The sequence below is a fragment of the Mobula birostris genome, chromosome 11 (genome assembly GCF_030028105.1).
Source record: "Mobula birostris isolate sMobBir1 chromosome 11, sMobBir1.hap1, whole genome shotgun sequence".
In the NCBI taxonomy this organism is placed as follows: domain Eukaryota; kingdom Metazoa; phylum Chordata; class Chondrichthyes; order Myliobatiformes; family Myliobatidae; genus Mobula; species Mobula birostris.
This window is the reverse complement of record NC_092380.1, coordinates 79,102,638-79,123,376: the sequence shown is the minus strand read 5'-3', so window position 1 is coordinate 79,123,376 and position 20,739 is coordinate 79,102,638. Positions and strand designations below refer to the sequence as shown.

Genomic DNA, 20,739 nt, shown 5'->3' with positions numbered 1-20,739 from the left:
TAATGAGCTAGTGTTCATGGACCGTTCAGAAATCTGGTGATGGAAGGGAAGAAGCGGTCTCTGACTCTGTGGCTGTGGGTCTTCACCTCCTCACTGATGGTAGTATTCAGGAGAAAGCGTTTCCTGGATGGTGATGTTAGGGAATTAACAGTGTGTAATGGACTCAGTGTACAAAGTGACAGAAATTAATATATTAATGTCTACCCTACTCCACTGGATTTCATCATCCAGTGGTCTTATTTTGCTCAGATTTAGAGCTTTACTTTGAGTAATTGTCACCGAGATATTAATATTAGGCCTGGTGTAGAATTGGAGTCACTATTCAATTAAATGGGGTTTCTTAGCCTATAGATTGAAAAGTTTACCAAAATGATTTTGCTTCAGTTTGTCATTTTCAGTGACTTGTAATTGGTTTTGTAGATTTTTAATGAACTTATGTGTTTTTAAAATTAATGCCTTTTTGCATCACCTTTATCATTTCTAAATATTTCACAGCTTTGACGCAAGCCAAAACTCTGCCCCTTGCTTTGCCTTCTGCCAAAGACGTCAGTTTATTTTGGGGCCAGGGCCTTTGTATTGTACTACTTGAAACACATTTATCTCTGAGGGTTCCAAGATCCAGCAGTCCAGCAACATTCCACAGACACACGAGCATCAGATGAGTACAGGTTTGGGGATAGTGCAAATAATGATTTTGCAAAGTGAGCCACACTTAGCAAGATCTATCCCGATGTTTGTGCTGTGGCCAAGTTTTCCTTATTATGTACCAAAACTTACTTGTTCAAATTTGTAGAAGTGTCACCAACAATTGTGTGAAATTTGTAAGTGTTCTCTTAAAAAGATCTTCAAGCAAAGCTAGACCAGATAACTTCAAATTATAGAAACAGGCCCAGGCAGAATCTTGAAAGGTTATGACATTTTAGGTTGTAAACATCTAAACAGAAATTTTTTTCGGGTTTAACAAACTCGCAGTCCATGATCACATTACAGCCTCGCACTGTGACCCTATATTAAACTGTTTGCCTCTGTCATTGGCTGGATTGTTGAATTTCTTAACACGGACATAGTAGTTAAGGCACGAGATTCTACAGATGCTGGAAATGTTGAGTAACACATGAAAGAACTCAGCAAGTCAGGCAACATCAGTGGAGGGGAATAAACAGTCGTAGACCCTTTATCAGGATTCAGGTAGTAAAGAGACACGTTTTGCCAGCTGGATTCCTCTACTCAAAATTACTGTGCTTAATGCTGTCCCTGACTACACTGGTCTAGATATGGGAAAACGAGATTTGTGATGCTGGAACCTGGAACATAAAACAAGCCATTGGAAGATCTCAGTGTTTCAGGCAGCATCTGTAGAAAGACATGGACAGTCAATGTTTCAGGTCGAGATGTCATCTACATCAGCGGTCCCCAACCACTGGGCCGCGGACCGGTACCGGGCCACAAAGCATGCACTATCGGGCCGCGAGGAAACAACATGAGTCAGCTGCACCTTTCCTCATTCCCTGTCACGCACTGTTGAACTTGAAAATAGGGTTGCCAACTGTCCCGTATTTGCCGGGACATCCCGTATATTAGGCTAAATTGGTTTGTCCCATACGGGACCACCCTTATCCCATATTTCCCCCCACTAAGGTAGAGCGTTCCTATGGAACCTTTCGTGCCGAAATGGCATAAAGCGCGGAAGCAATTACCATTAAATTATATGGAAAAAATTTTTGAGCGTTCCCAGACCCAAAAAATAACCTACCAAATCATACCAAATAACACATAAAACCTAAAATAACACTAACATATAGTAAAAGCAGGAATGATATGATAAATACACAGCCTACATAACGTAGAGGTAATCTATGTACAATATAGTCAGGAAGATTAAGCCAAAACCGATTTGTGTAAAACAAAATCGGCACATACGCGCATGCACATGTCACATTTGCGCACGTCACTCACGCATGTGCACACAGGTGCCTGCGCAAGGCATCATGGTCATGGTAGTCTTTCTTAGGGTAAACACCCCCCTCCCCCCCTCGGTCGGCCGGTCTGCAAGAATATTGTCAATATTAAACCGGCCCGCGGTGCAAAAAAGGTTGGGGACCCCTGATCTACATTCTAGACTGAAGGACCAGACAGAGATACCTGTATAAAGAGGTATGGGGGAGAGGTAGAGCATGAGCTGGCAACCAGGTGAGAGAGGGAAAGGTAGAGATGGAGACTGAGGCTTGGAGCAACAGAGGCCTGTAGATTATGGAATCTGGTAAAGGAAGCTGAAGAGGAACTAAATGAGGGGGTATGGTGGGCAAATGGGGACAGTGAGGAGAGGGTCTAAGGGACTCTGGGATAAATGTGATGGGCAGATGGAGATGGAGTAGGTAGCGTAGGGGAAAGAAACGGAATGGGGGCTGGGGATGTGGAATTTCTTGTAAAGTAGGGTGTGTATGAGAGGATCTGGATAAAACAAAGGGGAAGAGAAATGGATGGGGGGGGAGCAGGTTAGTTGAAATTGGAGAATTCATTGTTCTTAACGTCAGGTTACAGACTAACCAGGTGGAACATTCCTATGCCATTGATCTCAAAGTTGACCACAATTTCTGATTTTTTCTCCCCCCTTTAAAATGGTCCATAGCTCTTTTTAGTTATATCCTTGACCAGGGAAGCAACATGCCATCCTGGAGTTAATGTCTAGAGCCACAGAAAAGGTCTGTCTGCCTCCCTTTACCTCATTGAGTTTCTACACCACTGCCAATAGCTATAAGACCATAAGACATAGGAGCAGAATTAAGCCATTTAGCCCATCGCATCTGCTCCACCATTCCATTATGGCTGATTGATTACCCTCTCAAACCCATTCTCCTGCCTTCTCCCCAGAGTCTTTGACACCCTGTCTAATGAAGAACCTATCAACTTCCACATTAAATATATCCAATAGCTTGGCTTCAACTGATGTCTGTGGCAATGAATTCCACAGATTCAATGCCCACTAGTTAAAGAAATTTCTCCTCATCTCTTTTCTAATGGATGTCCTTCTATTCTGAGGCAAAAGGAAATAAATGTGTGAGATCGACTCGGAGAGCCTCTGTGTGACCTATTTACCTCCCCTATTCTTTTTGGTAGTCAACCCTGCCCAATGCACACATTTAAACCCCTGTTTGACAAATCCTTCCATCCATCGAGCTCTTCACTTTGCAGATGCACAGAGGGACTCCAGACCTTGTTTCAACTCTGAAACACCATGCTCAAGGTGCTGCAATGAGTGATACTTAAAACCCCAGGTAGTTGAAGTACCGGAATGTGGAGGACCTTTCACCTGGCGTAGGCTGTGTTTTACACTCTGTCAAGCTGCCCTGCCCTCTCCACCCGACCCTAACTAATAACTTACAAACTGTAAAAACATCAACACCCACCTAATTGTTCTGATGTCACAAAAGACCGATATTAAGATTCCAGCACATTCTCTACTTGGCATCACCTTCCCTTTCTGAAGCCCTTACGACCAAAATGACTACCACGAAGATCACTGTAGTCCAAGGACTGATGTGTACAAATCCAAAAACAATTTGGATGTGCTGATACCCTGAAGGGTGCTACAGTAATACAAGCAATTAAAACAAAGCTTCAGATGCTGGAATCTTGAAATGAGTATAATAAATGTGGAAACACAACAGGTCAGACAGTCTGTAGAGAGAAAAACTGAGTTATCATTTCAGGTCAGAGATCCTTTTTCAGAGGCAATTGAAGATCAACCACTTTGGAGGAAGTTTATCAAAATAAATGTGAATCTTTTGTTATTGCCATGCAGTGTACAAAAATACTCCAGTGTTTCATAATTATTTTTCAAATGATCTAATGACTACAGGTGGCTAGTAGAGTATTTAACTAAATAACTCATGCCCAAATAAAAGTCACTTTAACCATTTTCAAAAATAAGCTGTCCTGGAATAATTATCAAGAAGATACCTGCGAATCTGCTGGGGTCATCTATTGTGTCCAGTGCTCCCGTTACAGCCTCCCCTACGTTGGTGAGACCCATTGTAAATTGGGTGACCGCTTCATTGAGCACCTCTGCTCCATCCACCACAAGTGGAACTTCCCAGTGGCCAAATGTTTTAATTCTGAATCCCATTCCTGATCCAACATGTCGGTCCCTAGCCTCTTGTGCCAAGTTGAGTCTACCCTCAGAGTGGAGAAGCCACACCTTGTATTCCGTCTGGGTAATCTCAAACCTGATGGCATGAATATCAATTTCTCCTTCCAGTGAAAGAATTATTTCGCTCCCCCCCTTTAAATATTCATCTCTCTGACCTTTTACCTCTTCTCACCTGTCTGTCACTTCCCCCTAAATCTCCTCCTCTTTCCTTTTCTCCTATAGTCCTATCAGATTCCTTCTTCTCCAGCCCTTGACCTTTCTCACCCACTTGGCTTCACCTCTCACCTTCCAGCTAGCCTTCTTTCCCTCCCCCTACCTTTTTATTCTGGCATCTTCCCCTTCCTTCTCAGTCTGAAGAAGGGTCTCAGCTTGAAACATCGACTGTTCAGTCATTTCCATAGTTGCTGCCTGTTCCTCCAGCATTTTGTGTGTGTTGCTTAGTGCATTATTTGTTATTTTCTGAAATTCATTTAAGAAACTGAATACAAATAAGATTTTTGTTGGATTTATTGAAATGCAAATAGGTTTCTTCAAACTGTAATGGCTGATGAACTTATCAGAACAAAGATAAGTGGCGATGTGCTTCAGTGAATTTGTCATTTCATTCCAATTCAAGACCAGCAGGTCTTCCTAGTTAGTTTAATTAGGTGATTTTGAATGCAATTATATATTCAACCAACGACACTAGAAAAAAAAAGTTTGTTCAAAATTGTTTTTAATTTTGTTTGTTGAAGAGATACTGAGATGAGCTCTTACATATGCTGCTTAGCCATTAAAATGCCCCATTGCAAAATGTTTATATCTGTTCATTCCATTTTATTGTGGTTGGTTATATTAGAATGAATGTAACTGGAGCTTTTTTATTGCTCCTATTTGTCTGGAGTGGAGGGCTCCCTCTATAATTAATTTTATTTAGTTTTGGCAATGTAAAGGTTCAAATTAAAGTGTATAATACAAAGTATATTTCTGTATGTTCATGGTCTTATGGTGCTGTAGCCCATCCACTTCAGGGTTGTCATGTTGTGCATTTGGCGATGCTCTCCTGCACACTACTGTTGTAGAGCGTGGTTAGTTGAGTTACCGTCACCTCCCTGTCAGCTTGAACCAGTCTGGCCATTCTCCTCTGACCTCTCTCATTAACAAGGCATTTTCGCCCACAGAACTGCTGCTCACTGGATGTTTTTTTGTTTCTCGCATCATTCTCTGTGAACTTTAGAGACTGTTGAGTGTGAAAATCCCAGGAGATCAGCAGTTTCTGGGATACTCAAACCACCTCATCTGGCACCAACAATCATTCCATGATCAAAACCATTCAGATCATATCTCTTCCCCATTCTGATGGTTGGTTTGAACAACAAGTGAACCTCTTGATTATGTCTGCATGCCATTAGTACATTGAGGTGCTGCCACATGATTGGTTGATCAAATATTTGTATTATAAGGTACAGGGGTACCTAATAAGGTGGCCACTGAGTGTATCTTTGTGCTGTTAGAAGTTCTGAGCTAACACTGCAGTTAATTCTTTTACTGTTTTATGTTAGGTGCTGAAGAGGTGTTGCTGCTTGCAAGAAGGACGGACCTGCGACGGATCTCCTTAGACATGCCAGATTTCACAGATGTCATTCTGCAACTTGATGATATTCGGGATGCAATAGCAATAGACTATGATCCAGTGGAGGGATATATTTACTGGACAGATGATGAAGTTAGAGCTATTCGTCGCGCATTTCTAGATGGCTCAGGGGCCCAGACCTTGGTGACCACAGAAGTTAGCCATCCAGATGGAATAGCTGTCGATTGGATAGCACAGAATCTTTATTGGACGGATACGGGAACTGACCGCATCGAAGTGACTCGATTCAATGGCACATCTAGAAAAATATTAATAGCAGAAGGTCTTAATGAACCTAGAGCAATTGTCCTTAATCCAGTAACTGGGTGTGTGTACAATTTATAATTTATTTAAACATGATAGAATATGGTTAATTACAAATTATATTTTAAATGTAAATAGTAAGGAATTGGTCCATTAATTAACTGTTTTCAACAGCATTTATGTTGCAGTATGATCATAAAATATTCAAAATATTAATGTTACAAATGTTCTTACAGCTATATGTACTGGACGGATTGGGGTGAAAGCCCGAAGATAGAGCGTGCAAATCTAGATGGCTCTGATCGAATAATTTTGGTAAACACCTCTCTGGGTTGGCCCAATGGCTTGGCATTAGACTATGCTGAAGAGAAACTTTACTGGGGCGATGCTAAAACAGACAAAATTGAGGTAAGTTCTGAAAGGGAAACTTGCTTGGTGATATGATTAGCAGCAAGATTAGTATACACTTTCAGCCTGAGTGAGGCTGTGCCACAAGAAGCAAATAGTGGGTAAATCATTACTTTTAATGCCATTACTGTTTTCTACCAGCAGGTAAGGAAGACATCCTGAATTAAGATTTTCTTTAAGACTTGATTTGAGCTATAGAGCTGGCACATAAACCTGAGAAATGTATCAGCATAACATAACAGTCTTCACTCTCAAAGTAAAGCTGGAAGTTATACATTGACCTTGACTGCCAGAGTCAATGAAATAGGCTTGTGGTGTAGTCAATGATGCAGTGTTATGAATATGGTTACCAGTTGGGAACAGCAAATTTACAATAAGTAAGATGGTAATTACATGGCAATCTGTTGCAAGATAAATGGCAAATCTGGCCCTTTCTTTTATTCCAATGAGGTTCCCCACCTTCTCTCTCACTGGTCTCGTCTGTCACCTGCCAGCTTGTACTCTTTCCCCCTTCCCCCCCATCTTCTTACTCTGGCTTCTTGACCCCTTCCTTTCCAGTCTGAGGAAGAATCTCAGCCGAAATGTTGACTGTTTATTCCCCTCCGTAGATGCTGCCTAACCTGCTGAGTTCCTCCAACATTTCATGTGTGTTGCTCAAGATTTTCAGCATCTGCAGAACCTCTTGCGTCCTGATTTTTCCCGGTTTAAAAATATCTGGTGGATTGCAAAAGAAATGCAATTTTGAAAATTCTTTTTTCGTGCTATTGTGAGAATATTAATGAAATGCTCACAGGTTTCTGGAGTTTAAGCGTATGTTTTACTCTGTGTCTTCAGTCTTTAACTTGTAAGGTCCTATGAAATAAAAATTATTATGCATTAAGTCAACATAAAAATCAAAACAGAACCACAACCACATCCCTTTTTTAGTATTTATGTTAAGTGGAAATATTAAGAAAATGTGGTAGAGAAATCATGCGTAAATTGTGGGTGTATTTTATTGTTTCCTTTGTGTCATAGTTCAGCAGCTCGATGGGAATGGTAGGATGTGCATGAATACCTGTGATCACTGCTCCTTGCCCAGGATCTTTTTGTTTGCACTGGCGTGTTGTGCACGATGTAAATAAACAAAAATAAAATGATAGTCTTGAGCACCTCAGGCCTCTATAACTGAGTTGCATGGAATGCTTAAACTCTTAAACTTCTACTTACATTTCATCTGTGTAATTAAATGTGGGAGGTGAAAGGAATGAGGACAGCTGTAGTGACTTACACACGTTTCAGTCTCCTGGATTGCAGCAATGTCCCGTTTTTTTCAAATGTTACTTTGTTAACTGTTTTGATACATATTTCAATGTATCAAACCTAATGGATGGAAGGATTTTATACAAAGTACAGATTAATTGCATGGTTATATAGCAGGCTTCGTTATGTGTGAAATTTCATGCGGTGAAACCAGCAGTTATTTTTCTTGGCATAAAGTTTTGCATCTGTGATACTCAGTTGCAGCACAAAGAATCCAGTCACTTCATTAAAATCTTGTATTCTGAAGAAGCCATTTGGCACAGCTTGTCAAACCTTTCGTTACAATAGACTATAGGGCTTTCCCGGAAAGCTTTGGCAACCCTGTGGTAACATTGTTCAAAACTGCCAACTCGAAGGTTTTTTTTAGAAACTTAGAAAATTGTTATAAACTAGACACATTAAAAATTTGCATTGTTTGTGTATATTAAATAATTTACAAGTTAAAATAAAAATATAAATAGGAATGTGTGTCTAAATGGAAACGTTTAAGGCAGATTCAGATTTGTTGTAGACACTAACGTACAAAACAAAGTTAGGTTTCTGAAATAGTTACCGATTCTGCATAGCTCATTACTAACAAACTTGTCCCCTCCCCCTCCTCATGTCAGTTGTAATGCTTTTTATCATCAGGGCCAAACATTGCAATACCATATAAAGTGACAAATTTGCTGCAGACTTGTTCATGTTTCTGGTGTGCCTATTTCATCAGTAACCGAATCCATATATTAAAAAAATCCAATTCTCTGGATATGCCTGAAGCATTATCTTGTGAAAAGTATAGGAGTTAACTGGTACTGGAATGTTCCCAGAGAAAGCTACCTTGTTCAATGTGCATAAAAATGTCATTGTGATCAGGTCATAATTGATGTAGGCAAGAATGATTTGTAGAAAGCAATAGCAGGATTTAGCCAATGAAAATTAACGTACTCGGGAATTAGCCAGCATTCTGAACTTTGGTGAATGAATCTTGGTGCTCACCCTCCTGCACATGTGTTAATGTATTCGTTATCTGCATAATGCAGCTTGACCACTGACCACTGCATTTGAGTAGTCCTTGGAAATTGAAGAATTTAATTCTGAAGATCTATTAAATCTGAAGATAATTCCTCTATGTTGGAAGTGAGGCAAAGATTTTGCAGAGAGAAGTCTTGAGGCAATAATGCAACTTTGTTGAACATCGCTCTTCACAGTTTATTTAGGCCTCAAAATCTGAAGATGAAGAACTGAAGCTCGGAAGATGAAGAACTCAGACCTGGCACAAAATTTATGAAATACTGGACAGTAGTAATCCCTGCCTCATATATGCTCCCGAGACCTAGACTTCTCACAGCTGGCATCTCAAGGTACTGAAAAATATGAGCATTGCTTTCTGCAAAACTTTCCCAGTTCACCTCAAAATTCAGTGTCTTCTTCCAGGCCATGTTACCTGCCTGGCTAACACCAGAGTCCAAAACAAAGCCTCTTTTCAGTTACTCTGATCTATGTCCTTTCATAGCAGGAGATTATCAGGTGACTGGAGGAAAAGATTCAAGAATGTATTAAAAGCTTAGATTTTTTTTTAGATTATGAGGACACGTAGTCCTCTTTTATTGTCATTTAGTAATGCATGCATTAAGAAATGATACAATATTTTTCCAGAATGATATCACAGAGAGACATGACAAACCACGACTGAAAAACTGACAAAAACCACATAATTATAACATATAGTTACAACAGTGCAAAGCAATACTGTAATTTGGTAAGAACAGACCATGGGCACGGTAAAGTCACAGAGTCTCTCGAAAGTCCCATCATCTCACGCAGACGGTAAACCTCCAGCGCCGTAAACTTGCCGTTGCAGCAACTCGGAAGCATCTGACCACAGTCCGACTCCGAGTCCATCTGAAAACTCTGAGCCTCCGACCAGCTCCCTGACACCGATGCACTGAGCACCATCTCTGCTGAGCGTTTCAACCCCGGCAATAGGCAAGGCCGAGGATTTGGGGCCTTCCCTCCGGAGATTCTCGATCGCACAGTAGCAGCGGCAGCAAAGCAGGCATTTCAGAAGTTTCTCCAGATGTTCCTCCGTGCTTCTTCACGTCTGCCTCTATCAAATCAGGATTGTGCACGGCATCCTACTTCACAGATACTATATCAATTCGGAATGGCCGCGCGCGCTGCGTCGCGCCGCCATCTTCTCCGCCCTCCTTGAAGAATCAGAAGAATCTTACTTGAAGAATCAGATTTGTGGCAAGAAATTTGACGTTTTGTGCAGCGGTACTATACAGACATAACAAATCTATAAATTACAAAAATAAATAAAGCAAAAAAAAGGAATAACGAGGTTCATGGGTTCCTGGACGCCGTTCAACAATCTGATGGTGCAGAGGAAGAAGCTGTTTCTAAATCATTGAATATGGGTCTTCAGGCTCCTGTACCTTCTCCTTGCTGGTAGTAAGAAGAGAATATATCCCGACTGGTGAGGATCCTTAATGATAAATGCTACCTTCTTCAGGTAATGCCTCAAGAAGTTGTCCCCAGTGGTGGGAGGGTTGTGTCTGTGATAGAGCTAGTTGACCCTGTAACCCTCTGCAGGGAGACTGCATTGCAGAAAGCTTTTTACATCTACAGAAATTTATAAGAATCTTTGGTAACGCACCAATCCTCTTCAAACTCCTAATGTGTTGATGTGTTGGGCCGAGGATAGATTCTCCAAGATGTTGACACCTAGGACCACGAAGCTGCTCACCCTTTTCACCATTGAGGACTTGAGTGTTCTCCCGACTTCTCTTTCATGAAGCCCACAATCAGTTCCTTGGTTTTGCTGATGATCATTGTGAGGTTGTCGTTGCGACACCACTCAACCAGCTGATCTGTCTCACTCTTTTAAGCCTCCTCAATGCTATCTGAGATTCCACCAACAATAGCAGTGTCATTGGCAAATTTATAAATGGCTTAGCCACATAGTCTTAACTGTAAAGAGAGCGAAGCGGTTAAGCACACGTTTTTTAAGGTGCGTCAATGTTGATAGTCCTGAGAATCTGCAACATTCCCACTGATTTTTGGCTTATGATCAGTAAGGTGGAAAAGAACCATTTGGGGGTGGTGTTGAGAGTCTTGAGTCCATGTATTGGGAGCAGATGATGGTTTGAGTACGCAACAGTGCACCATCTCACATATCGGCAGCATATTGCATCATCTGTGAAAAAGTCTCCTTAGCCACTACCAAACCCACAAATCTAGAGTGGGAGCAAGTTATCCTGTATCCTAAAGGACTGCTTAGGAAGGAGAATTGTAATCCCAGAAAGTTGCACCCATTGTCTCAATGGTCTAGTTTGTAATGGAAACAATGAAATAAGTTTTCATGAACTGCAGATCTGTGGTAAAGTCTAGTTGATGATGGTCAAGAAAACAGGAGTGATCTTCCCACAGGTTTCCAAGTTAAATGTAAGTCACATTTGCCACCAACCAACTATGACCATTCCTGTCTTTCCCAGTGACTGTTCAACTTTCCAATTCCTTTTCTGATCTTTTCCTTTGCAACTCCTAATATCCCTTTCTTTCTCTCCTCTTTAGTGTAGTGTCTTCTACAAATTTCTCATTTTTGAATGTAAAATTCTAAGCTGTTAAATTGTTATTCCCATCAACAGTCCCAGCATATTTCCTTACACAGTCCCACCATGATTAGCTGATGTTTATCCCTATGATTTACTGTGGTATTTTTTTGAAAGCTTTGTGGAAATTTAGATAAATTACATCTACTATATTATTCATCTCCACATTCTTTGTTATTCCTTGAAAAATCAATGAGGCGGATTAAGCAAACTTCCTTTTTCTTTTTTGCTCTTTAGTACCGGATTGGGTGAAAAGGTAATCAATAGATGTCTGGTTGTTTGAAGGAAACTTTGGGGTTAGAGGGGTTCATTTCATCAGGTGTGGAGGATTGACGCATACATGCCGACCAGTTTAGTGTATAATGAAGCCTGGTGTTCACATGAAAAGTCTGAGGAACAAATGTTATTTGATGTTTTTTTTTCGCAAAAAAAAAATGCAAGCAGAGATCTTTTTTTCCCACTTTCAGATGGCCCTTTTAGTGCCACTTGCCTTATCAGTAGCTCACAGATGGGCCTTAAAGTTCTCCTCCCTACTTGTTCAAAAAGCATTATTGCCTTCAGTGCAAGAGCAGCTGTCTGTGCCAGGATCAATTCTCACACAAGCTCTCTCCTCTTTGATTACACTGTGAGCGACATGGAGCAACATTTAAAACATTCAAAGAAGCTAATTTCACATTATTTTCAGCTGATGAAAACAGGAGACAAATCATTTGTTCTTCCATGCCACATGGTGATGGACATGAGTTTTACAGAATGAATTCTTGTTCCCAACCACATTCACGATACAAGTTCTTACCTTGTATTCTGCTGTAGTACTTTGAAAGCAAGCTTTTTGCTTTCAAGAAATTATGGAAAACCTTAATGTGGAAAATATTAGGAACGAGCTATTTTAGCGTTGAGTGGGAAAAATATCCTCAAGCTCTTGTAGATTTCATTTGGTCTAAAACAGATCTCATTTTGCTATATATTGTAGAACATAGAAGAGTACAGCTCAGTACTGGCCCTTCAGCCCATGAAGTTGTGCAGACAGACCTACACAATCAAACTAAACCTTCCCTCCTACATTGCCTGTAACACTCCAATTTTCTTATATCCATGTGCCTGTCCAAGATTCTCTTATATGCCCCTCTTGTATTAGCCACTACAACCACCCTGGGCACTGCAGTCCAGGCATCTATCACTCTCTGTGTAAAAATAAATCGTCTCTGACATCTCACCTAAACTTTCCTCCACTCACTTTAAACGTATGTCTTTTGGTGTTGTCTCTTGCCGCACTGGGGAAAGGCACTGGCTGTCTACTCTATGCCTCTCATAACCTTGTACACCTCAATCAAGTCACCTCTCATCTTCCATCACTCCAAAGATTTTCTCTTTGGGCCCCACCTTACTCAACCTTTCCTCATAAGACATGTTCTCTAATCCAGGCAGTATCCTGGTAGATCTCTTCTGCACCCTCTCCAAAGCTTCCACAATGATACAGACAGAACTGAACAAAATGCTGCAAGTATACTCTAAGCAGAGTTTTACAGACTGTTCTTGAGCTCAATTCCTCAACTAAGGAAGGCCAATACACCATAACTACCCTATCAACTTTGACAGCACTTTTGAAGGATTCATTGAGTTGGACCCCAAGATCCTTCTATTTCTCGGCACTGCTAAGAATTTTGCCAGCAAGCTTGTACTCCACTTTCCGTTTCAATCTTCTAAGTGTATTAATTCATGTTTCTCCTGATGGAACTCCATTTGCTACTTTTCCACCCATTTCTGCATCCAGGCTATCTCCCATTGCAAACTACGAAAACTGTATGCCATTCACAACACCGCCACCCTTCCACAACACCACCACCACCCTCCCACAACACCGCCACCCTCCCACAACACAGCCACCCTTCCACAACACCGCAACAACCCTCCCACAACACCGCCAACCTTCCACAACAGCACCGCTGACCACACCACCACCTCCCTTCCAGTCCTTTATCTGTTATTTATAAAAGCCACAAAGAGCAATGACTCTGGAACAGGTCCCTGTGAAACACCTACTTCCAGCTAGAATACACTCCATCTACTACCATTGCCTGTCTTCTGTGGGCTAGCCTATTTTCTGATTCTATGCTGCCTAGTTTCCATTTATCCCTTGCCTCATGACTTTCTGGCTGAACCTACCGTAGGGAACCATGTCAAATGCCTTACTAAAATCATATGCATCACAGTTATCTCTCTACCTTCACCAATTTGCTTTGTCACCTTGAACAACTCATGCTCATGAGATAAGACCTACCTCACAAAACAGCAGTGTTTCCTGTCCCTTTGAATCCTCTGCAACTGGTTGCCCACAACTGACTGAAGACTCAGTGGTCTATAATTCCCAATGTTAACCCTATTACCCTTCTTGAATAAAGGAACAATATTTGCCATCCTCCAATTCTCTGGCCAGGAGGTCACAAGTTCATCTTCAATGCCCTAGCAATCTCTTCCCTTGGCTCCTGTAGTAACCTCGTGTATATCCTTTCCAGTGTCAGGGAGTTATCTATCCTAATGCTTCTCAAAAGCTCCAACACAGTGTCTTTCTTAACCTCAACATGCTCCAGCACATTAGCCTCTTTTACACTGACTTCACATTCATCAAAGACCCTCTCTCTGGTGAACACTGAACCAAAGTATTCATTAAGAACCTCCCCTATCTCCTCTGCCTCCAGGCATTTGTTTCCCCCTTTATCCCTGATGGTCCTACCCTCACTCTATTAAACCTCTTGTTCTTCACATATGTGTAGAATGCCCTGGGGTTTTCCTTAACCTACTCGCCAAGGTCTTCTGGCTCTCGTAAGTCTATTCTTAAGCTCCTTCCTGGCTACTTTGTAACTTTCAAGAGCCCAGTCTGATCTTTGCTTCATAAACTTGTAAGTAGGCTTCTTTCTTTCTCCTGATTAGATGTTCCACTCCTCTTGTCAACCACAGTCCCTACACTCTACTACCCTTTCCTTGTGTCAATATGACAAATCTATCCTGAATATCTAGACAACCTTCACATGTGCTCCCTAGACAACCTTCACATCTGCGTTTTCCTGAGAATATCAGTTCCCAATTTGCACTTCCAAATTCCTTCCTAATACCATGTAATTAGCTGTCTCCCAATTAAGTATTTTCCCATGCTGTCTACTTCTCTGCTAAATGTCAAGGAGTTGTGGTCACTGTCTCTGAACTGCTTGCCCACTAAGAGATCTGTCACCTGACCAGATTCGTTGCCTAATTGTAGACCTAGAACGGCATCTCCTCTAGTTAGCCTGTGCACAAACTGTCAGGAGTTGTTGCTGGACAGGAACAAATTTTGCCCTATTGAAACCTTTTGCACTAAGGGAGATACCAATAAATATAAGGAGTTGAAGTCGCAGATTCTCTGGCTTGTACAATGTTTCAGCATCTCATCTCTGTAGGCTGTCATTGTTCAACCTGTCAGAATGCTGGTACTATTCTTTTCTCTTCAAAAGCCGTTGTGAGAAGAAAAAATGTTTCAAATATTCAATAGATGCTGGGGTGGCATCAGTCAGAGGTTTGGTTATCGGTATATCATTTATAGACAGAAGCTACCCCTTCTGTCTCGACATTAGCAGTGGCGGTACGTTGCAAAGTTTCCAAAAATGTTTCTGCTTAGAATTACTAAATCATAAATTCCTGCACAATGGACTCTGCAGGCTTGGAAACAGATCCCGTTCTATATAATTACTTTGCAGAAGGGAGCATCTTGTTTTTCACAAATTGCCTGTTAATTAAGTCAATAAGTAACAAGTTGCTGATTTGTCTTTATATGTCTGTAGTGCATCAAAATGGCTCAAAGCAGTTTGCAATTAGATTTTCAACAGACTGATCGGTTGTTGTTAGTCTTTTCTGTGCCTTGTGGCGCATCAGCAGAAACACTGCCAAATCTTTAGCATTTTTGTCTGTTTTATATGAGGCTGAGTTGCCAGCTTGACGCTCAACCCAGCATGGATGGAAAGCATGCAAGGAGCCGGCTAGATATGAACCCAGGACTTTGAGGTCCGGTGCAGATGCCACTACACCACCAGCCAGACTGATAGGTAGACAGAGAAATTTACAGAACAACTGATCTTCAAAGGACAGAGAAATATTGAGAAGTGAGACTATGGATAGGTTATACAGGGGTGATGAGTGAACAGGACATGGAGTGAGGTAAGTCGTGGAGAGCCGAGGCTTTGGATGATCTCAACTTTATCGAGATCAGAATGAGGGTGGCATGGTGTAACCATTTAGTGGTGGCAAAAGCTTGAATGAGTGAGTGTTTCAGCAGATGAATTCACCTGTATCGAAAATTTCAACCACATTGCTCTGATTAATGGCTGGTGCTGAGAACAATCGACTCTTTCCAACTCTGAAAATGAATATTATTTAAAAGGCTTTGTATAATCCCTGCTCAGTGTACGACTCCCATTAAAGCAATAAATCAACAGTATTGAGATCCCAGTCACCACACTTTTTGGAGGTTTCCACAAACTTTCCTCAAAATAGAGTGCCAGCAATTCCAGATGAATAATTTCAAAAAAGAAGAGATTCCATGTTCATCAGTGCAAAAATAAGTTAAAACAGGGATAAGGTACCCCAGCAAAGCGGAAACACCAAAGGTTTTCTCCACTCTTCCTCACAGCTCAGAAAGCAATCCTTAAAGAGTGGCTGTTCATTAGAAGCCTGGGCAGGATCCTTTGCCTTCCTGGGAAAATTCTGCCAATCCCTTCCCATTGTTACAGACTGCATTCATTCCTTGCCAGCACACCCTGTTGCTGAAAGAATGCTGGTGGCATTGTGGTGTGACCCTTTAAGTGCTACTTCTCGAGATCAGAGTTGTGTGGAAAGGAACGCTGAGCCACTAATGTGTGTCATTGTCAATTCAGAATTGTGCTCAGCGTGACATCCCATAGCACTCTTTCGGAATTGGGCTGATAAATTCTGCAAATTCTTTTTTGTTTTTTTTAAACATTTGTGAGATTACCGAGGGCACATGAATGCTGGAAAGGAGGTGCAGATCAATTTGTAGGCCTGTGTTTTCAAAGGAAGGAGAGCATTGGATGAAAAATAATAGTGAGGATGAGGTGGGAAGAGTGCAAGGAAGGCTCAGAGATACTCAAGCTCGAGGGGATGGAAAGAATTATAAATGATCCTGAGACTAGACTAGAGTTACCTACCCAGTTGGACAAGGATTGAAGGCAACTCAGGGAGCGAGGCATCAGAAAAACTACATAGTTCCAGATAGTTGAACAGATTTTCTTTGTCAGAGGTTAGGATCGTGTTGGTGATTTTCAGAAGAAGCATTCTTGACAAGAAGATGCTTGTTTGTAACACTGGACCTGGACTTCTGAGGTTGAAACAGTGGAACTGTAATGGTTTTTCCACTTTAAAAATTCTTCCACACTGGTTTCCAGTCATCGTTGGATACGATGGACAACCACCACATTCTTTTGTACAGTGATGGAATGGAAACTAAGATTAAAGCAAGAAGATATAGAAAAGGTGAACAAGAAATGTTAAACAAATAACTATTCTTATCCAGGCAGATACCAAACATATATTTTCTCTTCAATATGAATTGCAGTAATTTGTTTTTTCAGTTTTAAGATGAAGATCAAATGTGTGTATTTTCTAGTTGAATTGGCAATTTTATTAATATTGACAAGAAATGGGAACCTTGTGCACATTTTGTTAGTGCTGTTTATTCTTTTTCTTAAAATACTGGAAAATATTTTGGGTGCATTATAAATGGAGAATTTGAAATGCTCTTCTGTATTAAGCTTACTTCAGCATTTTCCCCTTTGCGTGCTTCTCGTTTCTGCTTTTTTTCTTTTTAATTTAAAACCCTGGACAAAAACTGCAGATTGACTTTGTGTAGGGCAGAGCAGCAGTGAACATTTTAATGTTTTTTTTCCAAAATACTAAGGAAATGTAGCACTCCAGGGATTATAGCTGTTGAATGACTTAATCAAAAGGAAATTGCTTTGGGTTTAGTGACTGTGTTATAGATTTGTATAGACATCTGAATTTTAACACTGCATTTAAAGAGCATAAAAATGGTGGTTCTAATGAATCAAAATTCTTAATTCACCCAAGCCTTACTTTTGGAAGCATTCACAATTAAAATGAGAAAGCACCATGATACATTTAGAATGTTTGAAGCTTAAAGAATTTTTTCCTCCCCCCCACCCTTACTCATTCTTTACAAAGTAGCGCTTTCTGTTTAACTGTCTTGCTTAGAGTGATGTTCCTACTGCACATTCTTTTTTTCCCCTCTTTTTTTGGGAGCTTTGTTGAATCAAAATGACATTAGTGCTCACTGATGGCTGCAGAAAGAGGCTCGTCTTTCGCAGCTTTGATTGACCGGCATGGTTCTGTGGGAAAGGAAGCTGTCCTTTTCTTGACGGGAGGTGACCCTCACCTTCTTCTCTAACAATGAAGGCATAATGGGGGCCTGATTGGGTCCTATGAGAACCCCCACAGTCTGACACACACTCCTTTTAACAGAAGGCTCTCACACTCTGGCCTCCATTTGACAATCTTTCTTTCAGCAATCCTTTTCCTGAATTCAGTGCAATTAAAGTGTGCTCTTTTTAATTCAAAATCCACAAATGAATAAAATAATATCTTTTAAATAGCTTAAATATGAATCTCGAGCAATTAAAGACAATAACTGAGATTTTTAAATTCAGATTGTTCTTCAGTGCCTACAAAATATAGTCATGAATAAACTGCAGAATATGGTAAACAAGAATATATGCCTATTTCTATTCAATTGGTATACGTATAACGCTGCATAAAGTGTTTATTGTCAGAGATAAAATAAACATCAGGTCAGTTGATTGAAGGGACCTGAATATGCCTTGTGGCACTTGGAATGTGCCTATTCAGTGCCTGAATGACTATAAATGGAAGACTTTTGGTTGTGTTGCCTCCCTCCCAGGCTCCCTGAGTAGATGTCCCTGTGCCTATGAAAGCTAATTTTCTGAAAAGAACCTTGTTCCTACAGACAAACTGTATTATTCCTGCAACAGTTTCCCTCCCTCTCTCTCGCAGTCTTTTGGTCTTAAATTTCCTCACCAGCTGTGTATGTACCTCCTTACTTCTGTCATTGTATATTCTGTGCCAAAAAGCCCATTTGAGGAAAAAACAAACAGATGCATATTTCTCTGAATTTAATGTCCAAAAAACATGCTCAGGGTAGCCTCAGCAGAACTCTTTGGTTTCCTCTGAAAGCTAGTTTCTGGCATGCATCCAAAGATGGTTGCCTAGAAATTGAATGGTAGAACACAGGATTTTTCAACATTATACAATAGAAAATTGACTTTCAAATGCTGTTCAAACTCTTCCATGCTCTCTCCCTCCCTAACTCTGTAATCTCTTTAACTTCCCTATATGTCTGCACTCTTCCAGTTCTGCCTGCTTGTGCATTCCCAGATATAATTGTTCCAGCCCTGTCAGCCGTTCCTTTGATTACTGAGGCTCTGCTTCTGAAGCTTACTCCCTAAACGCTGCATCGCTACTCTCACTCCTCCTTTAGGACATTCTGTAATATCCACCTCTTTAGCTAAAGTTGCAGTTATCCAACCCCTCAGCTTGATGTTACATTTTCTTTTATCATGCAGCTGGGAAACACCTATGTTAATATTGTTACATAAATCCCATGAGTTGTGCTAGGTATTAAAATTTTGTTGCGTACTATTTTTAGTGCTATACTGCTATAGTGTCCTGGATTAATATTTGGTCTCTTTTTTCGCAGTCTGTTGCAGAGGATCAGGGTTAGGTTTCTCTTTTACATGTTTCTTTCATAATATCGCGAGAATAGTTCGTCTGTTTACAAAATCCTACTATTTAAACTAAATCTTCACACATTGAAGCAGGAAAATACTTTATGCAAAGCATTTTAGCCTAGAACTACTACAGGTGTTGCCGAGCGTTTTCCAAAATTTAAACTTCAGTATTTGTCTTTGGGATGTTTTGCACAGTGTACAGTGAGGTCAATTAATGGGAAAGCACCTGAAATGAGCTCTTGGATAAATATTTCCTCTTCTGAGCAATATGAAGAAAGTTTTTAAATTAATTTCTACTGTCAGGAGCAGGCTGCTTACATACAGTGCATACTGCCCCATGTAGTGAGTACGTAATTGCAGGTGTGAGTTCACCAGGGCTGACTTGCTAATGAATGGCATCCCAATTCTTAATGGTGAACCCCAACCCAGATCTTAGTGCATTCATCAACTCAAATGTTCTCTTCCATGAAACAACTGAAAAAATTGCTGACGGTTGGCTAGCTAAAGCCTGCAGGATAGGGTGAGCACCTTTGACAAGTTAATAAAGTGGGCCACGTTCTGGTTCTAAAAGGAGCTTCTTTTGTGGTCATACCCATGTGCAGATTTAATGACAATAGAAGCCTTCTTGATGTGCATGGGGTCTCTTTATCCTAGTTTGAATTGCCTCTTGATTGGGTTTTCTCGTGCATACTTATTCATTTTTGCAAATTAATTTTATTTTTTCTCAATGTCAATGCTGTATAAACCAAAAGGGACTCTTATTTTACGCCATCGGGTTCCTGTTGCTGTTGGTAAGCAATGGGAAATGTTAGTAAGATAAAGAGGAGTTTACGCGAGCAATGTTTAGACAATGGTTGGTTGAAGGACAGCACAGGATACTCATTTTGAAAAGGGAAATGAACTTGAGCTGGGCCAAAGAGGATAATGGGTCTTGCCACCATTATTCCAATTACTGCTTTTGCCAATCCTGCTGCCTCTGCTTCAGCCCTCCAGTCTCCCTGCTGTGACTCCTTCCACAGAGCAGCTGCTATCTTTGCTGTACAATGCCATCAATACCATTAGTTTAGAAACATTTACAGGTTTTCCCTCCATTGACTGAAAATATGGCAAAACCTATTCCCTTACTAGCACCTGTGCAGTTCTGTTTCTGATGAACGTACTCTGGAATAGTGGAGAAAGGGTGGGCTACCTGAAGAGGACGTTTCAGCTGAGATGTAATGTAGATCATACTGGAGTTCAACAGGAGCCGATGACTGGATCCATGAAGCTTCATGAGGTCTGGAAAACTCTGGGGAAGTTTTGCCGAGATATGGTGGGGAGGAGAAGAGGTATGATATTTAGAAATATTCAAAAAGATCTAAAATTGTAAAAAAGCTAAAATATGATTGTTTTTAAAAATATTCATACAGAATTACAAATTCCTCTCCATGGAAATGAATGGTCCTGTTATTTTTATAGCAGATCTACTTTATCACACTGTAACTTCTGGGGAATTACAGTACATTTCTTTCCAGCCATTGGACTAGTGGGTCTAATTTCTGAGTGCATTTAATACAGCCCTAGTGAAGAATGCCGTAGTAGTACAGCTGCGAAGGCCTG

The 20,739-nt window shown here is 40.7% G+C and overlaps 1 protein-coding gene across 2 annotated transcripts in view; it reads left to right on the top strand.

Moving 5' to 3' along the window:
• Positions 1-20,739, top strand: part of lrp5 (low density lipoprotein receptor-related protein 5) — a 221,366-nt gene that overhangs the window by 125,377 nt on the left and 75,250 nt on the right. For both annotated transcript variants that reach the window (XM_072272622.1, XM_072272621.1), the window contains exons 6-7: positions 5,692-6,088; positions 6,263-6,434. In XM_072272622.1, the coding sequence (XP_072128723.1) occupies positions 5,692-6,088; positions 6,263-6,434 (569 nt within the window). The remainder of the gene's footprint in view (positions 1-5,691; positions 6,089-6,262; positions 6,435-20,739) is intronic.